This window comes from Sinocyclocheilus grahami, unplaced genomic scaffold, assembly GCF_001515645.1.
Source record: "Sinocyclocheilus grahami isolate Dianchi unplaced genomic scaffold, SAMN03320097.WGS_v1.1 scaffold225.1, whole genome shotgun sequence".
NCBI lineage: Eukaryota > Metazoa > Chordata > Actinopteri > Cypriniformes > Cyprinidae > Sinocyclocheilus > Sinocyclocheilus grahami.
In genome coordinates this window covers 142,573-165,708 of record NW_015505404.1, presented here as the reverse complement: position 1 = coordinate 165,708, position 23,136 = coordinate 142,573, and the positions used below count along the sequence as shown (strand labels likewise).

Sequence of the window (23,136 nt, the reverse complement as noted above, 5' to 3'; positions counted from 1 at the left end):
ACAGGACGATATCTGCTTCGTCATGCCTGGAGCTGATCCGTGCTGGTTGCTGAGGAAACATAACAATTTTGCACTGTGGATCGCCGGATCGGCTTTCACCGTGGATGAAGCGGAGTCCAGCCAGGGGTTGTCACATGTGGTTGCCTCAAGCCCGCTGGCCTCCGCTCACTCTAGCCCACCGTGTGTGACGCTGTGTGTTTCGTTGTGAAAGCTGTATAAGTCATTATAATCCGTAATTATGCCCCCACTGGATGCAACAAATGCCTTGTTTATAATGGGTTTTAATGTTTTTGTCTTGTTGCTCTGGCCGGACATGGTATCACAATATGGTAAGTGGCGTAACATTTCCGTCACACGCTTGAGGTATTCGGCCAATCACAACGCACTGGATAGCTGGCCAATCAGAGCACACCTCGCTTTTCAGACCTAAACAAAATAATGTTCTTTTTAGCAACATCATATGACCCCTTTAAAATATTTTTGATGAAATCCGAGAGCTCTCTGACCCTCCATAGACAGCAACACAACTGACAAGTTCAAGGCTCAGAAAGGTAGTAAGGATATCGATAAAATAGTCAATGTGACATCAGCAAATCAACCGTAACCGTACCATGCATCGTGGTACTGTCATTAACGTGTAACAAAGACTGACACGGAAGAGAAGAAAATGTTGAATAAAGTTGTTATTTTTGTTTTCTTTGCACACAAAAAGTATTCTCCTAGCTTCATAAAATTACGGTTGAACCACTGATGTCACATGGAATATTTTAGCAATGTCCTTACTACCTTTCAGGGCCTTGAATGTGTCAGTTGTGTTGCTGTCTATGGAGGATCAGAAAGCACTCAGATTTCATCAAAAATATCTTAATTTGTGTGCAGAAGATGATGAAGGTCTTACGGGTTTGGAACGACATGATTTGGGTGACTAATTAATGACAGAATTTTCATTTTTGAAAATCCCTTTAAGGGACTATTTTTTGCCTTCCACTGTGCCACTTCCGTAGTTTTTCTGTTTAAATGTGATAGATGGACATCTAGTGCATCTTGAGACCATGCTTTTTTCCCGTTACACTGCTTGCGTCTCGTGGTTTTTAATGCAAAAACACTTCTGTGTGAATGGCCCTTAAGAACACCTCACACTCGAACTGCATCATGACTGTTTTTCATTTAGTTACATAGATTGTGTGAAATGTTTCATTGTTTATGATTCTTAAATTCGAGTGAATGCTTCAAATTAATTGATATAGAGAGGCAGATGATTCATTCATAAACTGGACATCCCTGCCAAATCTCTTTCTGTTCTTCCTTTTGATTCATTTATATACAATATATATATAATACTGAATAGAGAGCTCTTAATGGTTGTTTAAATAGTCTCAGCTTCCTGCTGTGGTCTAATTTTCTGCTCTGACAGCGTGTGCCGAGCGAGGGGACAGGAGATTGACAGCTGAAGGGATCAGAGGAAAACGGCGAGATCAGTGGGACAGAATTAGCAGCCTGAGCGGCGATGGCGGGTGGAGCCGCGGGAGGAGGTTTTCGCTTCTCGTGCGCTGTCATTAACGTCCCCACATAGCCAGCAGCAGATCGAGGGAGAGGAGGGTAGACACGGGCCCCTCAGCGTAAACAGCAGACCACTGCGAGCCTTTATTTGTGCTCCAGTGGCCTTCATCAAAGGGCTGGAATATCACAGGAGGCCACGGGGTTCACTTTGTACTGCAGGGAGTTGAAAGGACTGAAAAAACACAGATCAGAGAGAAGAACAGGGGGCCTAATGGAGCCGCAAACTAATTTACTGCATCTTCACACACGCTGTATGTCTTCCGCTGAAGAGTACACACAACCTTTGCTCTCTATGTGTTGTTCGTCATTCTCTTTATGTTCATATATGTATGCAAGAGTAGGTTTAAAGGAGGCACGGTGTCAGATTTTTAATTGGCTTGTGAAAAGCTAACTCCATCACCACGGGCTAAACTCAGTGGTCACCACTTAAACCATTTCTGTGATGTTTTACATCTTTCCCTGAAGGTCAGAGGATACAGGAAATTACAGCTAGTTGTAGTTGTAATGAAGACCAAATGTTGCCTTAAGTAAAAATATATTTATTGTCAAGTTTGTTTATTCATAGCTAGAGTTAAAAGGAAAGTTGAATGAAAATTCTGTCATTTATACTCAAACACAAAAATGTCAAACACAAAAAAAAATTTTTGTCCATACAGTAAGTCAGTGGGGTCCAAACTGTGCTATTTTAGTATTATTTATATACTATTATAGTATTTATTATTCTATTTAATTAGATTTAAAAATATTTTTATTTTAATTTCAGTAATTTTGTTGTGTGCTTTTGTCAGTTTTATTCGTAAAAATATTCATACAGCTAAATATATAATATTCATATTTATAGTTAACTTTAATTTATTTCAGTTAAGTTTTGGTAATTTTAGTACTTCGGTGTATGTTATTTCATCAACATTTCTGATTTTTTAAAATAGTTTTTTCATCTAATGTTTATATTTTATTTATTTCACATTTTAATGAACAAATCTTTAATATATAGTTAACAGTAACAACACTGGGTCCAAAACAACATCTTTTGTGGTCCAGAGAAGAAATAAAGTCATACAGGTTTAATACGGCATGAGGATGAGTAAATGATGAGAGATTTTTTGGCTGAATGGTCCCTTTAAATACACTTTCATGGCTTTTTCCTGAATGATATCTCTTTTCAGCGTCTTTCACTTCCTCAAACACGCACAGTGGTCTCGGGAAGGGACTAACCTTTGATCACTGGCCACAGGGACGGTGTGGTCTCCAAGGAGACACACTCATTTCGGTCCTATTAATAAGTGCTGCGGACAGGCCTGAGTGTTGTGTTGCCAGGAGAGCAGGAGGAGAGGAAGTGTGTGTGTGTGTGTGTGTGTGTACAGAGGTCGGCACATATGCTGTCTCAGTTATATGCGCTTTTGCAACCAGCATCGGAAAGAAATTAGAGAAAAGGAAGAGCAGCGATATGAAACCGAGAAAGGAAATGCAACAACAGAAAGACAATATGCTGAGCTGGTTTGAATAAATGCCACTCATGCATACCACAGGTAAATTATTTGTGAAAAATAAATGGAAAAAGAGGTGTTTTGCATAGTTGCTTGGTGGTTTAAGTGTAAGGGATTGTTTTGTAGTGTCCTAGCAAGTAGCACTAATAAATGATGGTTAAAACATATCTTAAAGGGACGTTTCACACCCAGCAATGTGGGGCATGTGTCAGAGGGCTTTGGGGGGCTGTTACTGGAGATCTGTGTGGATTAGAAACTGGGGGCTCACTGTCTCCAGGAGAACCTTTAGGCCTCCCGTCCCACCAGCCGTCCGAGTGAAATATTTAAGGGGGTCTGAATACTTTCCGTACCCACTGTATAAATTCCACAGCAGAGGATGAGGATGGTTATGTGGGCTATAAATCCATACCACTGCCCTGCTTTCTGTTTTATATGGGTTTTTCGCACTTTTCTGCCATGGCTCTTTTTGTTTCAGTGATAAAGCTTCTGATCTGGTTCACCCGACAGCAATCTTTACTAAACCGTTTAAGTTTTGAGTTTTAACTGGCCCAATTTGATGTATTAGTTGTGCAAAGTGTTTCCTACTGAATTATGTTTTTGCAGCAAGGGAACCCTTTCCTCATTATTGATCCAAACTATATAATAAACTAATTTTTCTTTTTTCATATTTAACTCAGAATACATTTTCTTTTGTCATGGAACTATAGATTTAGCAGTGGTGCAGTGCTGCCACTGAATATCACTGCAGGAAGCATTGCATTGAAGTTAAATTCACTACTTTGAGAGATTCCCCACATTAAACTGTCCACTAAAAAACTTAAAAGCAACCAAAGTCTTGCTTTAACTCACTCAGGTTTACATAAAACTCAAAAGTGGACTTTCAAACCCGACTCGGGCAAAAATGCATCCAGTACATCTGCAGATGTGCCCACCCAAGGGAGGCAGTTCTCTGTGGAATAGCATGTATGTGTGTGTCGGTGGTCCAGATGAGTTGCCACTGGCACCCACATCACACCAAGTCACAGAGCCCAGCTGAGCTCTCCACAGCCCGTGCTTACAAGCCTACAGCTGTAGCTTAGAGACGCCTCATCCCAGTGATGGACATCTTTCACTAGGGCATGTTTGAACCACTGTCAACCATGACATCACCTCTAGTTAAAGGCAAGGTGGAAAATTTCCATTAAATTTCGGAAACGTTCCAGAAATTTTGGAAACTTTCCAGGGATTTTTGGAAAGTTTCCGGAAATTTACCGGATATTTTCCACCCCTTTGCAACCCTACCGACATCCAAAATAAACTGGTAAGTAAATACCAAGACTAGTGGAAAATGAGGGTAAAACTGAAAAGTACATCATGCCAACACACACAGAACCCTGACCTGCACCCCCTTCTTCGCACACGGTGAAGAGGACAGCTTGCTTCACAGATGGCCAAGGCGAGAGCGGTGGTAGGGGGCTACGTGGGAAATTCTTATGCACGGCCACTTATATAGAGAAAGAGTGTATGTGAAGGTATGTGGAAGCCCTTCATTGTTTGGACTTTGACCCCTCATTATGTTCCAGGCCTCTGGACGCAGTTATTCATGGCACTGCGTTGAATCAGCGCCAAGCCTAGGGTCAACTTTGCTAAATCTAACTTTACTAAACTATTGCCACCTTGAATCTCTGAATGTGTTTTAGAAAAGGATAGGAAACTCTTTTGAAGAGTAGAAACTGAAATTAATGGCTTGTGTGGAATGTGAGATGGGCTGGAATTGTGTTTATCAGATTATTCCATTCACAGCCATTTTGCATTTTCTGTTTGGCGTTATTAAATTAAAATAATTTTTTTTGTTGCCGTGAGTTGAGGAAATGCACTGTGACTTCTGACCTCCAAGATCTGGAAGTCTGAAAGAAAAAGAAGTAAATGACAAAAGTGAGTAAATGAAAAATATTACATTTCAAAAGCTTTGAAAATGTCAGCATAATGTTTTAAGAAAAAGAAAGGAAAAATGTGCAGTTGAGCACAGAACAAAACAAAGAGCTCTGAGAAAGATACAGAATAAACATTAGGATATCTATTTTTGTCACAGATAAAAGTGTTTTATTTCAAGCATGCATTCATAATGCAATAACAAGAATAGCCCTCTCCCAGAATTCTCAGCATCTGGTATTCGGATGCAGGTGGCAATTAAAATTAGCTAGATCCATGGTCCAAGGAGCCAGGCCTGGCTGGAATGTCTTCAGCAGACCTTGGCTGCACTCTTTAGAGTGGTGGCATGTGTCATTGTGTCAGCTGGGGTAAGGAGGTCACAGCTCGTCGATGCAGCATGGGGTATGGGGGCTTTTGTAAAGCAGCCTTTGCAATCTGTCCCTCTCTTCAGGGCTGAACCTAATGGCCATGTAGCTGCTGTGATTGTGACTCTTGGCCAGCTGTCATAGCGCGGAGCAACGCAGTCAGACGGTCACCGCTCCCCTATTGTTTCCGTCCACACCAGGGAGTGTTTGTCTCTTTGTGACATCATCATTACAGGCACTTCACCCCGCCCCCCCAGAGATTGTTGTGACAGCTGGAGGCCTGGACCCACCCACTCTGTATGACCAGACCCTTTCAGCTATATTGATGAGGGCTAGATGATGGCAGTCCACCATATGTGCCATCTCCACTCCCCAGAGTAGCGCTCATTGATAATTCACATTATTGATCGATGTTCATTACAGCCAGCTCTTCAGAGGCTCTCAGCGGGATGAAGTGACTATTACTTAAGGCTAAGCACAGGTCTGAGAGGGCAGTGAAATAAAACACAGGGTGTGCAGTACTAAAGAACCACATTGTGGACAGCGTTGATGTATATATAGTCTCTTACCTGTAAGCAAAAACAGAATGTTATTCTATGGATGCTCTACAGTGATATATACAGTCAGTAAACGTGTTTCACATCATAGCTCTTAGTGTGTGGAATATTTCTACATGGTTGGAATGGTGTATTGTTGTTGATTTTGCCTACAAGATAGACAGATAGATAGATAGATAGATAGATAGATAGATAGATAGATAGATAGATAGATAGATAGCCTTAATAAACCTGCTGTCTGTGTCCTTTAATGTTAATTGTGTTAATAATGTTAACTGCTTCTTACTGAATAATTTTTGTAGCTTTAATAAAAATTTGTGTGTATTTAATTCATACAGTGTTGTATTTTGATTACTTTATTCTGTTTTTGCAGTATACATCCCTAGATGGATGTATGGTTAGATATATAATGACTAAACTAGATAGGTAGATGGACAGGTAGATAGATAGATAGATAGATAGATAGATAGATAGATAGATAGATAGATAGATAGATAGATAGATAGATAGATAGATAGACAGACAGACAGAAAGACAGACAGACAGATAGCCTTAATAAACCTGCTGTGTCCTTTAATGTTTATTAAATAACAAAAAGAGAAAATCACTCACTGCTACTCACTGATAATGTTGGCAGCTGTAGTAAAAATTAGTGTCTATTTCTTTCATAAAGTGTTTTATTTTGATTACTTTATTCAGTTTTTTTGCAGTATACACCCCTAGATGGATGTATGGTTAGGCAGATACTGACTAAACTAGATAGATCAATGTCTAGATTGATACACACATACTGTAGATACATTCATAGATTCACCTTTTTGTGAGTCAAGCTAAGTGAAAATGCAGAGTGTGCCGACACCGGAGGTTGTGTACGTGTGGATGTGTCAGATGAAACACCTGCAGTTCAGTCTTAATGTGTGTGAAAGTGTGTACAGCACCGTGGAGAATGTGGCCATTTACTGCAGCAGTGTCAGAGAGAGAGTGGTAGGTCGTGAGTGTGTGGATGTTCTGGAGGTAGAGGCGGGGTGGTCAACGGGTCACAGGGTTTCTCCAATAAATCACACCAATAACATGCTTTTACCTCACCAACAAAAAATCCCAAGGAATTTATCATCTGCCGTTTGGAAAAAAAAGGGGCAAGAATCAGGCAGAGGGGTGAGACAGGTGAAGAGCGAGAGAAAGAGAGCGTGAGAAAGATGAGAATTAACAGTGACAGATTGCCAGCTTTCTTTAATGAGAACGGCTTAATTGGATGGTTAGCAGGGATATCACATCTAAAGTGACAGGCTGTGTGAGTGGGAGAGTAAATATTAATACAAGATCTCTGGGATTTTGATTAGCCTACTGTCTTCTTTCTTTCTTTATGTTGCACTTTCTATACATGACAGAGCAACCCTGCAGTGTCGGGTAGACAGTATAGTTCTTTTAAATGCATTTTACATGTGTGCACTTGTGCTTTCCATTGTGCTCGTCTTGTCGTCGCTCGTGCCTGGTTACCATAGTCACTAGATTTAATCTAACAAAGCATGAACGCCTCACAAAGAAAAGCTTCATTGAGTCTGTGTGGTTAATCAGCACTGCTTTGCCCTCCCTGACAATAAGTAATGAACCGTATTTGTAGGACCATATATTTTTGTTTTCCATTTTCATGTAAATTAAGTACATTTCTTCTTTGTATTTTCATTACATAAAGAAAACACTGATTATTTTTGATGTTTTAATTGATTTCTAACATTTGATTCTCATTTTTAATACAGTAAAAAATACTGTAATAAAATGATTTGTTATTTAATTTTAATTGAATTTATTTATTTTTTACTAAGATGTATAGATACTTAACAATTTAAATAAATTGTATTTTTTAATCTCCACATTACATTAATGAGAATGTGATTTTTTTTCTCATTACAACAATTCTAATTTGAGGGGGAAATATGCTTAATTGTCATAAAAACAATGCATACAAACTTTGTGTTCCTAAATATTTGCTTTTCTTTCAGCAAAAAGTAATTTCTTATATCTTTTTTTTCGATTTGGGGATGAAATTTGACCTGGTCATATAAGATTCAACCCAGTACAGGGATTATTGAGTGACTTCTACAAACCTGTGTCTGTATGATGCATGAGTGTATTTGTTGTTTAGTATGCAGGAAGTGGCTGGTGTGAACTGATAAAGGGACAAAGAGAGCGAGAATGAAAGCGCAAGTAATCTCATTAACTCATTGAGTGAAGGCCAGCAATCATGTTTAACTGGCCTGCGGGGAATCATGAAAACTCCATAAAGCTCACTCCACCTAGATCATTAGAGAACACACCTCACCAGTGCACACAAACCAATGCTGCCCGTCCATACATGTTTTATATTAAGGAGTGAATACTTCACAGAGGGCAGAGTGCATTACTAACATACTAAAGCACTAAATCTCTTGAGGCAATGTGTTACGGTGATTTTGCTCTGCTTCATGCTGAACAAAACCCTTTGACCAGAGTAAATTCACTTAGAGTCAGAACTATCCATTTTATAAAATGTAGAGATGCACCATATTAAAATCTTTACTATTTTGTCTAAAAAATGAAAAATAAAACACTAAATTAGATTTTTTTTGTCTTTTTAAAGGAATAGTTTAACCAAAAATGAATATTTATTGAAAATGTACTCACCCTCAGGCTATCCAAGATGTAGATGAGTTTGTTTCTTCATCAGAACCGATTTAGAGAAATTTAGCATTACATCACTTGCTTGCCAATGGATCCTCTGCCGTGAATGGGTGCCGTCAGAATGAGAGTCCAAACAGCTAATAAAAACATCACAATAATCCACATGACTCCAATACATCAATTAATGTCTTGTGAAGTGAAAAACTGCATGTTTAGAAAAAAAAAAAAAAAATCCATCAATAAGGCATTGTAACTTGAAACTATTGTTTCTAGCCACAATATGAGTCCATAATCTATAATAAGGTTTCATCCCATGGAAAAATACAGCCCTTTTTGTCCTCTCACGTCAAAATCCGCTGATATATTTGTTTAGAACTGTTTTGGACTGTCAGCTGTCAACTGTTAACATGCGATGAATGAATTTCCATGGTCAAAATCCAGTAATTTCAGTAAAAATCCACACAATTTTAAGTGAGGGTGAAAGGATGCGGATTTCGCACATGGTTCAAGTTGGTCATGTTAATGTTGACCAGCAGAGAGCTGCTTACTTTGAAAGTGATTTCTGTGTGAGCGACACTATTGATAATAGATAATGGACATTTTTTTACGAAATATTGCAGAAATTGTACTGATCTAAATGTAAAGATGACATGACAATTAAATATATGGTATGGGACCAATATGTCTTGCATCCCAAATATCACACAGTATTCTGTGAGTCTGCATTATGTCACAGTCCTTGTGAAGGTGTTCCACATGCTGAACTGCTCATCTGAGTGTGTTGTGATTGGTATTATGTCTCAGGCGTTGTACAAATATGGGATCGTAGCTTGTTTTCATTTCCCAGGCTCACACGGTCGACACAGTCCTCAAAGCCTAAGACAGAAGGTAAACAGACGGACAAAAGGATGGCCCCTGTTCCCACAGTGACCTTTGAGACCCCAGAATTGTTGTAGTAGTGCGTGTGTGTTAACCTGTTATGAATGGCTCCATCAGGACAGCATCTTTATCCTCCTTTATGTGCCTAGCTATTCATTCACACTCAGTCTCATGCAGTTGTTTTCCTCTTTCTCTCTCTCAGGTGGTTGTGCCCACGCGGATTGGTCAAGTGTATGTGTATGACACGGGGAAAAATGAGCAGGATGAATATGATGTCCCCAGACACCTCCCACCTACCCAGGATATCTATGACGTGCCGCCCACCCGCACCCAGTACAATCAACAGGTAAAGAATTCATCTGAACAGAAGCATTGCATTGCCCTCTGTGCACTGATTATGTCACTGTGTTGAGTTTCATATGCACTTTAATGTCCATGTGAAGATCATTACGCTGTAGGTTATTTGATATGTAGTTATTTGTGGATGAGCCAGTTATTGATAATAATAGTCTTTAAGTGTATCTCAGATGTCTGTAGTATGTGTGTGTGTGTGTGATAGATGAGACTCTGTTGAAGAACCTCCACATTCATTAATAATACAAGCAAATGAGAATGTAAAATCTTTCTTTCTTTCTCAAATTTTTGCTCGCACTTTTTCATTCTCACTTTTTTCTTTCTTTCACTCACTCACTCTTACCTTTTTTAATTTCTTTAATTATTTTACTCTATGTAAATGCTTTTTTCTTTTGCTTGTTTTTCTCTCTTTTTCTTTTGCTTTCTTTTGCCGACTCTTTTGCTTTATCTTGCTTTTGTTCTTTTGTTTTCTCACTTTTTATTTCTTTCTCTATTTTGCTTTCTTTTTGTTCTTTCCTTCATTTTTACTTCACTTTTCAGGGATTTTTTCACTTTATTTTGCTTTCTTTCACACTTCCTTTTGCTTGATTTTTAATTTAATTTTATTGTCTTTTGTTTTTCATTTTTGTTCTCTTTTTTTCTTCCTTGCACACTTTCTTTCACTCTTTCACTTTCATTTGTTCTTGCTTTCATCCTCTGTCTTTCTTTTCTTTCATTCATTTTCACTAGTTCTTTCTTCCTCTCTCTTTATTCCTGCATCCTTATATTCCTGTTAGCTCGATGATTGCATGCCTATTTTTAGATGAGGTCATGCATTACTTGGTGGAAGTAGATATTTCAAAAAGAAGGTCAGCATTGTGCAATGCCGAGACTGCTGTGTGTGCACACGTGTGTGCATTGTGTGTATATGAGAGGGAATGTGCTGTCAGCGTGATCAGTCCTTCAGTGCGGCACAATATGGGATCGTAGCTTGTTTTCATTTCCCAGGCTCACACGGTCGACACAGTCCTCAAAGCCTAAGACAGAAGGTAAACAGGCTGACAAAAGGACGGCCCCTGTTCCCACAGTGACCTTTGAGACCCCAGAATTGTTGTAGTAGTGCGTGTGTGTTAACCTGTTATGAATGGCTCCATCAGGACAGCATCTTTATCCTCCTTTATGTGCCTAGCTATTCATTCACACTCAGTCTCATGCAGTTGTTTTCCTCTTTCTCTCTCTCAGGTGGTTGTGCCCACGCGGATTGGTCAAGTGTATGTGTATGACACGGGGAAAAATGAGCAGGATGAATATGATGTCCCCAGACACCTCCCACCTACCCAGGATATCTATGACGTGCCGCCCACCCGCACCCAGTACAATCAACAGGTAAAGAATTCATCTGAACAGAAGCATTGCATTGCCCTCTGTGCACTGATTATGTCACTGTGTTGAGTTTCATATGCACTTTAATGTCCATGTGAAGATCATTACGCTGTAGGTTATTTGATATGTAGTTATTTGTGGATGAGCCAGTTATTGATAATAATAGTCTTTAAGTGTATCTCAGATGTCTGTAGTATGTGTGTGTGTGTGTGATAGATGAGACTCTGTTGAAGAACCTCCACATTCATTAATAATACAAGCAAATGAGAATGTAAAATCTTTCTTTCTTTCTCAAATTTTTGCTCGCACTTTTTCATTCTCACTTTTTTCTTTCTTTCACTCACTCACTCTTACCTTTTTTAATTTCTTTAATTATTTTACTCTATGTAAATGCTTTTTTCTTTTGCTTGTTTTTCTCTCTTTTTCTTTTGCTTTCTTTTGCCGACTCTTTTGCTTTATCTTGCTTTTGTTCTTTTGTTTTCTCACTTTTTATTTCTTTCTCTATTTTGCTTTCTTTTTGTTCTTTCCTTCATTTTTACTTCACTTTTCAGGGATTTTTTCACTTTATTTTGCTTTCTTTCACACTTCCTTTTGCTTGATTTTTAATTTAATTTTATTGTCTTTTGTTTTTCATTTTTGTTCTCTTTTTTTCTTCCTTGCACACTTTCTTTCACTCTTTCACTTTCATTTGTTCTTGCTTTCATCCTCTGTCTTTCTTTTCTTTCATTCATTTTCACTAGTTCTTTCTTCCTCTCTCTTTATTCCTGCATCCTTATATTCCTGTTAGCTCGATGATTGCATGCCTATTTTTAGATGAGGTCATGCATTACTTGGTGGAAGTAGATATTTCAAAAAGAAGGTCAGCATTGTGCAATGCCGAGACTGCTGTGTGTGCACACGTGTGTGCATTGTGTGTATATGAGAGGGAATGTGCTGTCAGCGTGATCAGTCCTTCAGTGCGGCACACACACACACACTAGAGCAAAGAGAGACAGACAAAGCCTGGCTCACGGCAAAGGCCACAAATACCCAGACCTCACAATTCCAACACACACATAGCCTGCAGCACAGCCATACAGAAAGAATGAGAGAAACATGGACGACGGCAAAGACCCGAGCACATGCTGTAAATGACAAGAGGAGTGGACTAAACAGGACAGATGAAACAAACACAAATGGCATAAAACAGATACTGTAGGGAATTCAGGATTGCAGCTGATAACATTGTTTACTGGCACATGCTGTTTGTGTTATTTTAGCTCTCAATTCACTAATCATAGAATCATCTAATTCACTAATCTCATTTATTGAATCAAGCTAATTACTGCAAGTAATGGCCCAAACATGGAAAACTAAATGCAGTGAATACAGTTTTCTCATTTTGTCGGACGATTTTGGAATGTTAAGTGATGGAGGATGTTACCATATATTAAAGCTTAGGGGAAAGAAACAGGTATTTAATTTATTAATGATTTAATGATGCAGCTCTGTACCATTTAGCATCTCCTTAATCTAGTTCATCAGAGGTTAGTGAATAAACACAGGTTTTTACACAAAAAAGCCCGTGCAGCAACTGTTTAGTAAATTCACTCAATTTTTCATACCAACCAAAAATGCTCCAAGCCAAACCACTTCCACCTCAAAATCGCTCCAAATATCATTGTAACAAATCGCCGTCTCTCAGATTAGAGCGATACAGAGGAAAAAGCATGGACGTTTTATCAAATGGAGCTGGCACAGTGGCTGCTGGATGCTCAATGAGAGGTTTTGGTATTCATGGGTTCTCCTGCCTTAGTCTCTGACTACAGGCTCTCCTGGGGGCGCACACCAGATTGAGAGCCATTGTTTGGCCAGCATTATAAATGCTAATGGTGTTTGTGTAAGGATGTGTGTGTATGTGTGTGATTGGTGCAGTATTGATAGAAGTGTGGAGTAGAGTCTCCAGTACACATTAAAGGCATATATTAGGATTCTTCTGAGTGAATTTGTGATTGTTACTCGAGGTGTAAATTGTTTAAATCAATGGATGTTTGAGAATTGCGTAGCATCTTGATCTTAGAGAAGTAATATGGTTTTTAACTCTAATATTTAAATGCAACATCGAACATTTTCACTTCGTATGTGACACGTATTTCTGTTATAAACAATGATTATTATTGCTGCTAGCAAGCATTACTATAGAATCATCAGGAGCTCAGAGGAGTAATAAATGCAGAAGGAGTGGTATATAATGCTTGAAATGTGACATTTTATTTATTTATTTTAGTCTTGTACAGTATGACAACAAGAAGTCTATGTCTAACAGCTGCGTTTGTAATAATATACATTTCTGCCATTACAATCCTTAGAGGGCAGTTTGTGAAAGACTGGTTTAAATTATTAATGCATAAGTATTAAACTGAAAATGTACTATTGAAATTTACCAGTCCCAGACAAGATTAGACTTCAGCTTAATCCAAATTCCCTTGACCTCATTTCACCCATATCAGATGCAGTAGTGGAAAAATCACACTTTTACTGCTAGCATTATAAAACGTTTATTGGGTTTTAATCCTTTACTAACATTTGAGCACTGTGAGCCTTTGTGTGTATGTGTGTGTTTGTGGTTATTTTTTCTTGTTTGTACCAGTTGAGCTGCAGGCATTATTTGATATTTATATCAGTCGTCAAAGGTTTGACAGAGCATTGGGACAGGAAGTCACACTTCATTTATAGCACATTCTGAAACTCAAGTCAATTCTGTTGTTGTAGTGTTGAGTGCATGCATAGCTCTGTGTGTGTGGGTTTACTTAATTATACATCTAGGGGCGCCCTCAACTGGAAAAAATGTTCCATAAAGAGTGAAAAATTTAAGGGGGTCTGAATACTTTCCGTACCCACTGTATATACATTCATTTTTACAGTAATTTAAAAAGGGTGCCTTGGTGGGTAGGGTTAGTCTCTAATTGCAAACATTTTTAGATATAAAAACTACAGAAGTATATGATGTGGTGAGTAAATGTAAATGTGGTGAGGTTATACTATACCTGGGGCAAATTTGTCATAGCTAAAAATGATGATAATCATACAGTATATGTAGATAGAAATAAATGTATGTGGATATATGTCTTAGTAAAATACATGAATTATGCTACCATTCAAATGTTTCAGGTGATTTAGATTTTTTAATACTATTTGGACAAATGAAATTGATCAAAAGTGAGAATAAAGACATTTATAGTGTTACAAAAGATTTATGTTTAAAAAAAAGTGCTGTTCTTTTGAATTTCTATTCATCAAAAAATACTGACAAAAAATCGATCACAGTTTCCACAAAAAATATTCGGCAGTTCAGCTGAAGGATCATGTGACACGACTAGAGTCCTGAAAATTCAGATTTGCCATATCAGGAATAAATTACAATTTAAAATATATAAAAATAGAAAACAGTTCTTTTAAATCACAATTATAATTCACAATATTATTGTTTTTACTATTTCTTTTTTAAATATATTTTTTAATTTTTTCAAATAACTGCAGCCTTGGTGTACATAAAAGACATCAAAAACATTAACAAATCATACTAACCACAAACTTTTGTACAGTAGTGTATGTTACGGTGACATGAATCACTAAAATAATGACAGTACAGAGTAGTTTGCCACAGGACAACATAGCTGGTGACTTTTATAGTCTTTCACACAATGTGATCTTTGTTCTTGTTGTTATAATGGTAATTTTTATGAAGACATGGAAGGCTTTCGTAGCTCTGCATACCTCCGCTAAAGGCTCTCCACACACACACGTACACACACACACACACACACACAGTCAAAAAAACTCCTTTACTATCACACATGTTCAAAATCTGACCACAGAGCCACTGAACAGGTAGCAAAGAGAGAGAGAGATTGTGGGTGAAGGTGGAGGTCAGCATCTCTGCAGCACTGCTGATTTCCTCCAGCTGTTCCTGTCTGAGGCTCCTGTAATCTCTCCACATCAGTGGGAGTGTGTCCCCAATCGGGTGTACCTGTGTTCCCTCCGACCCCCATTCATCCAACTGCCTCAATCCCAATTCTGCTCCAACATGCACAAAAAACAAAGGACGGAAGGAAGAGGGAGAAAAAGACAAAAAAGGACAAAGTATGTAGGAGAAAGTAGAAAGGAATCAGGGGCCCTGGGATTTAAAATAAACGAGAGAAACAGACAGAAACAAATGCACAGCCCCTCCCTAATAGATTCATTTCAACTAACCCAAATTTCTGGTCAGGTCTGATCTAATTATAACCACAGATCTGTCTTGAATTTGTATTTATTTACATTATTTAAACTAGCAAATTAGTTTTATGTGTCTTTTTGACCCTGTTCCTCTCTCTGGGTCCCAGGTTTATGATGCTCCTCCCATGGCTATGAAAGGTCCACCCAGTAGAGATGGTCAGGAGATCTATGACACTCCACCTAGTGTGGACAAGAGCCAGCTGCACTACCAACAAGCGGTAATACTCCATTCTTGTCAGACTGACACAAATCAATTACACTCTGGTTTCATGTACTCCTTTGATCTGCACATTAATGGGGGTTCTATATTTCCTGAAACAAAATTTCACTGATGGTCTTACATTGGCAAAATGCATTCAGAATAGGCTCTGTAAGCGATTTCAGTAATTTTGCTACCTTTAGCCAGACTTGGCAACTGAATTAGGCCGCCTGCTACAAACACATGCCGCCCCTCCAAAACCCTGCCCACTAATGACATCTCAACCTACCCAATGACAGCAAATCCTACAGTGTAAAATGATTCACATGCAGAAAGAATTTCTGATTGGCTAGTCCGTCACGCAGGACACCTATTTCAGTTATATATGCCAGGTAGTAGAGAGTGTATGCAAGATGTTGCAGGGTCCCAGGTTTATGATGCTCCTCCCATGGCTATGAAAGGTCCACCCAGTAGAGATGGTCAGGAGATCTATGACACTCCACCTAGTGTGGACAAGAGCCAGCTGCACTACCAACAAGCGGTAATACTCCATTCTTGTCAGACTGACACAAATCAATTACACTCTGGTTTCATGTACTCCTTTGATCTGCACATTAATGGGGGTTCTATATTTCCTGAAACAAAATTTCACTGATGGTCTTACATTGGCAAAATGCATTCAGAATAGGCTCTGTAAGCGATTTCAGTAATTTTGCTACCTTTAGCCAGACTTGGCAACTGAATTAGGCCGCCTGCTACAAACACATGCCGCCCCTACAAAACCCTGCCCACTAATGACATCTCAACCTACCCAATGACAGCAAATCCTACAGTGTAAAATGATTCACATGCAGAAAGAATTTCTGATTGGCTAGTCCGTCACGCAGGACACCTATTTCAGTTATATATGCCAGGTAGTAGAGAGTGTATGCAAGATGTTGCAAAAAAAAAAAACACTTGGAACTAGGCCCGAAGCATGAATCTGTATTAAGAAAACGATTGCCTGTTACATTCCAGTACATAAAATCACTTACCACATAAACAGAGTAACGAGAGACGATGACGATGGCGAATGATTTGCAGATCCTCAGCACCACTGACAAACATCTAATCTTGTAAAATGTGTGGTAAGTACTGCCGCTCCATAGTATGTGCGATCGCAAATCTCAAAAGTGAAACTAAAAAGCGATCGTGCATTCAAAAGTAGTTTCAATGCCAGGCATAATAGCGGCTCCCTGATGCCCGCAATTTATATACAGTATAGTTACCCATTGATATAACTGCGAGAGAAATTATTAAAATATGTATTTTCCTCCCGTCTCTATTTATTCCCTTTAGGGGTTCCATATGCACGTCATTTTCTTTCCGAACACGGTATTGGGATGCGGCGGGTATGTTTGGTAAACTTCTATAGTGGCGAAGGGAAACTTCAACAAATATATGTTTTTGTGTTCCGATCTGCTCTAATAGCAAAGAACAGTCCACAAAAGTATTTATATGACTTTTCTAAAGTGGAAAAAAGTATTGAGGGATTGATTATATTGGTCAGAAGTGATAAAGATGTCAAATCTGCCACCATCAGCATTATCTAGTTTCCTGTATTTTAATACCAAGGTCATAAAAAACTAAGTACAGCGTTATAAATGTATATAGATTTTTTTTTAAATGAAAAAAAAAGCTAGATTTACGATGTTATCATGGTCTGTGAAAAGTGTCTATTGGTTAACATTCAATTTTAGACATTGTTCATTTTCATTTCCTCTATTTTTACATTTAGATAACATTTGCCGACTTCTAGAGCTTAGTTTAAGTTGATCTTTAAAAACACCAATAATTTAATAACACTGTTAAATGCCTTTAGCAAATTTCAAAATGCATATCCATTTTTAATATTTTAATATTTAGTAAACATTATAATGTTGTGAATGATGCCTAAATTCACTTTAACATTTAAAATTATTGACTGATTATCAGCTTATCAGTATTGGCCAGAATTTCAATATCTGTACATCCCTAATTCAGTTCAGTTATGATTTTACAAGGCTAGTTTTGGTAAACACATTATTCCTCTTTACAGGTATATGACATTCCTCCATCTGTCAGCAAAGATATTCCAGATGGTCCAGTCAGGGAGGAAACGTATGACGTTCCTCCTCACTTTGCCAAGATGAAGAGTCTGGAGAATCAGAACCAGGCCTATCTGTCTCAGATCCCAGGCGTTCCCGAGCCTCCCATACCAGAGGACGTCTACGATGTTCCTCCACCTCAGCTAATAGGAAAACGACAGCCTGAGGGCCAGGAGATCTATGACATCCCTGCCAGCCTTCGAAAGGGCGGCCCACAGGACCACTACCCTGCAGATGTGTATGACTTCCCCCGCGAGCGACCAGCGGGTGAAGAATCGGCCGATTATGTGTACGATGTGCCTCCGCAGGTGGTGCGTGACGCAGCGGCCACCGAGGAGCTCACTGTGAGCTTCAAACGCCTGTCGGCGTCCAGCACGGGAAGCACCCGCAGTAACCTCTCAACGTCCTCTCTGGACATGGTGCCGGTACGGGAATCTTCTGGTCCCGGCCGCCTGCTGCTACTGGATCTAGACCAGGCCATGGAGCGGCTGTCCCGTCATCAACAGGCCGTGGAGAGCTCGGTGTCCCTCCTCATGTCATTCATCAGTGGGAACTGGCGCAGCCCCACTCAGATGGAGTCCAACCTCCCTGCCATCCGACAGGCCGTGGACCGCATTCGTGTGGCTGTCAGAGACCTGCTGGAGTTCGCTAGAGGAGCTGTGGCCAACGCAACCCAGGCCACCGACCGCACACTGCAGACCAAGCTCAGCAAGCAGGTGCAGAAGATGGAGGAGGCTTTCCAAGGTCTGGTGAGGTTCAGTCAGGCGCTGGACACCTTGGGCTGGTCCCCCGCGGCTCTGATGGCACCTTCTACAGGCACCGGTGGGGATGACCTAGACCGGCTGGTCATGTGTGCCCGAGGCGTGCCTGATGACACCAAGCAGTTAGCATCGTTTCTCCATGGCAATGCATCTTTGCTCTTCAAACGGACAAACAAACAGCAGCAACTGCCATTGCCGCCCGTTCCTCATACTGGTGACGTGCTGGGTCAGCTGACCAACAACAACAACATCTCAGCCTATCAGTCAGGCACACCTGAACGGGCCAACATCCAGTCCCGCCCATTACCCTCTCCTCCCAAATTCTCAGCTGAGGAAGAGACTCCAGACAGGCCGTACGAGACGACAGAGGAGGGTTGGATGGAGGATTACGACTATGTTCATTTACAGGTACGCTACATGTAAAATCATTGCAAAACATTCAATCGTTTCCCTTTTGAGAACAGGATCCAGGTGTATGTTCTCAGTCATTGATATGACCAATGGTCCGCATGCATCTTTACATGGGCTCTGCCTGTAATCCTAAATGTGTCAGCCTCAGGCCTTTTCATCAATCACTCCGAATGCATGTGCAGACCTGCTTTTCCTTAAAGCCCACATACATCTTCTGTTGCACGTCTACTGTGTGGTTCTGTCAAAACTTCCAGTGAAACTGTGCTGATAAGATGAATTCTGTTCAATCACAGAGATATTTCTTCAACTTTTTTTCTTTTCAGTGGCAGTTCTAGCTCATTTTTTTCAGTTGGCCTTAGGCCAAACTAGAAAATATGAAATAAAAAATACTAACATCTTAGTTTATTCAGTATGCTTAAGGATTGGTCTAGCTGTGCAAACAGACCCCAGAGTATATTATTTATATTTATTTAATATCTATATATTTTATTTATTATTATTGATATTATTTTTCAGTATATATCATTATTTGATTTTATTATAAATTGTATAATTTGATATTATGAAAACAATGTTATATATAATATAGTATTTTATATTGTTTGAAAATTGGTGAAAGCTGTGACTGACCATGTTAAATTATTTCTACCACACTGGTTTAGGCAAACACTTTTATTTACTTAGAAAAATTGTAGGTAATAATTGTAGAGGGCATGTTTGAATGGGCATTTGATTTCTGTTTTCCACAGCTGTGTTGAGTTTATACTGATATTATACTGCCCCCTGATGGACTAAACAGATATTTTCAGGGCACATTATTTGAATTGAAAGAAGTGGATGGATGGGATTCACTTTTGTTTTTTTATTTAAAACAGTGGGAAGATGTATGCTCGTTGAGATTTTATTATTGGTTGTGCACAAATAATTTAACATGATCTTGTACTCTTTTGCTTAAATGTTACTTACATTTTTGAATATGCATTTTAATTGTTAACCCATCTATCTATAGAGAGTAAACTATTTACTATTTATTTAAATTTATTTTCTTTTTCTATTTTAGGGTAAAGAAGAGTTTGAAAAGAACCAAAAACAGCTGTTGGAAAAAGGGAGCATCAAACACCATAAGACTCTGCTGGAACAGCAACAGGTATATGAGACTATAACACCTTATTCAAAGAACTCTCTACAAAGTGACACAATATTATTTTTGAGGGAGTTTAGCCATTTAGAATCTCATCTGAAAAATAGAATCCATAAACACAGTTATCACAGAACACAATACATTGAAGCCCTCACATATAGCAGAAATATGACAGGTATTATGGTATTTATATAAATTTGTGTATATTTATTATGAATTATTTATATAAATGTATTTGTATTTATTGTACATTTAATTTATTATAAATTATTTAGATATTTCATGATGCATTGCAAAGCCACATGTAGTTTTTTTATATAATTTATATACTTGTCTTAAATAAATACATAAATAAATGAATAAATAATAAGTACATATTTGTAACACTTTTTACAATAGTATTTTTGATCGTCTATTCAATAAAATATTACTCACTTGTGTCCCCAACAGCTAAAGCAGTTTGAGCGACTGGAACAGGAGGTCTCCCGACCAATCAACAGTGACATTTCGGGCTGGACTCCGCCCTCTCAATACTCGCAGACGCCGCGCAGTAAGCTGTGTATGGGCGACCGGCAGCTGCTGCTCTTTTACATGGAGCAGTGCGAGGCCAACATCACCTCGCTCACCAACGCCATCGATGCGTTCTTCTCCTCCATCAGCAACAACCAGCCACCCAAAATCTTCGTCGCCCACAGCAAATTCGTCATCCTCAGCGCTCACAAGCTCGTCTTCATCGGAGACACGCTCTCCAGGCAAGCCAAGTCTCCCGAGGTTCGCACCAGGGTGGCCCAGCACAGCAACACGCTCTGCGAAAAGCTCAAAGACATTGTGGTCAGCACCAAGACGGCAGCCCTGCAGTACCCCTCACCAGGGGCCGCCAGAGACATGACGGAAAGGGTGCGGGAGCTCGCGGGCTGCACACAGCAGTTCCACATGGCGCTCAATCAGCTACTGGCCATGTGAGTGCAGGGGTGAACGTGCCCCCCGGGACAGTACAGGCACAGAGCCTGTTTTAAACTCACTGGACAAATGTACCCTGTGCCACAAGCTTTTTATCTCCAAAAAAGGACAAAATGATTAATGGGCAGAGACATTGGTTGTAAATGAATCATTGTAAATATTTAAGTTGCTGTATGTCGGGGACATTGTAACGGGGCGAATGCAGGCGGTTGAGGAACTTTTTGAACCAGGGAGGAGAAAGAGAAGGAAAATATCTAAAGAGTAGATTTAAGACATTATGCATTATTATAGCTAAACTGTAATTATTGCTCTGATTATTATTATTGTCATCATTATTATTATTATGAGATGCTGACTAAAGGTGTTTAAAATTTTAAACGTGTATGTAGAAGTACAACTATTTCCATAGAAGATCAACAATGGAGGCTTTTTTAATGAATTGTGCCTGTTGGAAGCAAAAATGGCATTTAACGTTTATCCTCTTGCTGTTGCTGTTGTTCAAAGAGGCAGAACACAAAGCATGCTGGGAGTGAGCCAGTTGGCAGACCTGAGACATTCTTCTTATTTACTGTGAGAGTACAGATGACTTATTTACCAATGCAAAGCAACAAGAAGCGGTGAAGAACACATCAGATTTGGACTACCTTTGGAACATTTCGTGAAAATTAAATATTTCTTGAAATATTCCCTGCCTGTAAGCTCTCAAATGCCTGTTCATGGCTATGCCCCTTTGGCATATTTAGGCTAGTTTGTAAACATATCACGTCATTATTTGAGATCTGATTATGTTCCTAAGAAGAGCCAATGTTTAGTCTTTCAGCATCATTTGACCTCCACTGTAGTGCCACTTCCTGCTGGACAGGTGCATTGTGGCCACATCCTGAGTGTCCCTGATTTCATTTTTATCCTTTGTCTCTCAGATAACGCACCACATCCAACATAAACAGTGCACAAATGTACTATATCCAAAACCAGCTTGTTTAAACTCTTCCTCCATTGCATCTGTTTCTGAATGGAGATCTGAACCACTTGCCTCGACTTCCCTCGCCTTGTCTTTTAGCTCCCTGTTGGTTGTATTCTAAATTTAAGAATATGTCAGAAAAGTAGTTTAATGAAACTTATTAAACTTTTTAAGTACTGCAACATGTTGTTGTGCATATAGTCAAAATCCTTATCCAGTTGAAAAAAAAAAAGAATGAAAAAAGAAGCATTTAGGCCAAACGGTGACCTGATATATGTTGTACTGTTAATCTGTTCTCAGATCTGTGTTCAAGGATTTGAATGATATTGACATATATGTTACTGTAAATTGCATAACTGGAAATATATGTTTAATATATTTTCATTAAAAAAATAAATTCCAGTCCATCTTGCTATTAATCATGTTTTTAGTGATACCAGTTAATTGAAAACATATAAATTTAAAACATTTTCATATTGTTCAAATGGTTCTCAATGTAATACAGATGTGCATTGATAATGCATACTGATCATCATGCCAATCACATGTCTGGTAGGCCTACTCATCTGCCTGCCAGCATGATATTAGTGGGAAAGCATTTATAAGACACTATAGCTGCAAATAAAGTCTACTATTACTGTAAAGAAAGAGGAAACAGAACCGTATACTGTAGCTAAATGTGCATCATCTATACAGTGTGGTCATTCAAATAATATGAACTAATAACACAGCAGTCTGCAGCTACCAAATTCATTACAGGGTTGTTTGTATCAATTATTTAAAAACAAATTTAAAATCTTTCTAAAGATTGAAAGAGCGATTTTTCTTACCAGAAATGCAAAATGCAACATGAAAAACATTCACAAATTAAAGAAATTAAAAATAATTTAAATAAATGTGAACAAGACATATTAACCCTCAATGTGTTTATGATTATGGTAAGCATTTATTGATTCACATAGATGATCCTTTGGCAGTTCACAGATTTCAGAATTGCATTAATGCAGCTTTTTACAAGAAAATACATTTTTTAAACAAACTGATCTCAAATTATCAGACGAGGTTTACAACTTGAAAATAATTATTTGAATATGTAACTGTGAAATAAACAAATGTGGGTTCTACTTAGTACATTTTATGACATTTCTTGAAAAGAAAACATAAAGAAAAGGATTCAGACAGCAGTT

At 38.8% G+C, this 23,136-nt stretch overlaps 1 protein-coding gene across 3 annotated transcripts in view; it reads left to right on the top strand.

Annotated features, from left to right (window-relative positions):
* Positions 1 to 22,350, top strand: part of LOC107596915 (breast cancer anti-estrogen resistance protein 1-like) — a 106,562-nt gene extending 84,212 nt beyond the window's left edge. For 2 of the 3 annotated variants that reach the window (XM_016287772.1, XM_016287771.1), the window contains exons 3-6: positions 9,620 to 9,763; positions 17,667 to 18,884; positions 19,948 to 20,034; positions 20,479 to 22,350. In XM_016287772.1, the coding sequence (XP_016143258.1) occupies positions 9,620 to 9,763; positions 17,667 to 18,884; positions 19,948 to 20,034; positions 20,479 to 20,991 (1,962 nt within the window). In that variant the 3' untranslated portion in view covers positions 20,992 to 22,350. Of the gene's footprint in view, positions 1 to 9,619; positions 9,764 to 15,497; positions 15,609 to 17,666; positions 18,885 to 19,947; positions 20,035 to 20,478 lie in introns of all 3 variants that reach the window. The other variant, XM_016287773.1, reaches the window with a different exon arrangement.
* Positions 22,351 to 23,136: the final 786 nt, after the last annotated feature.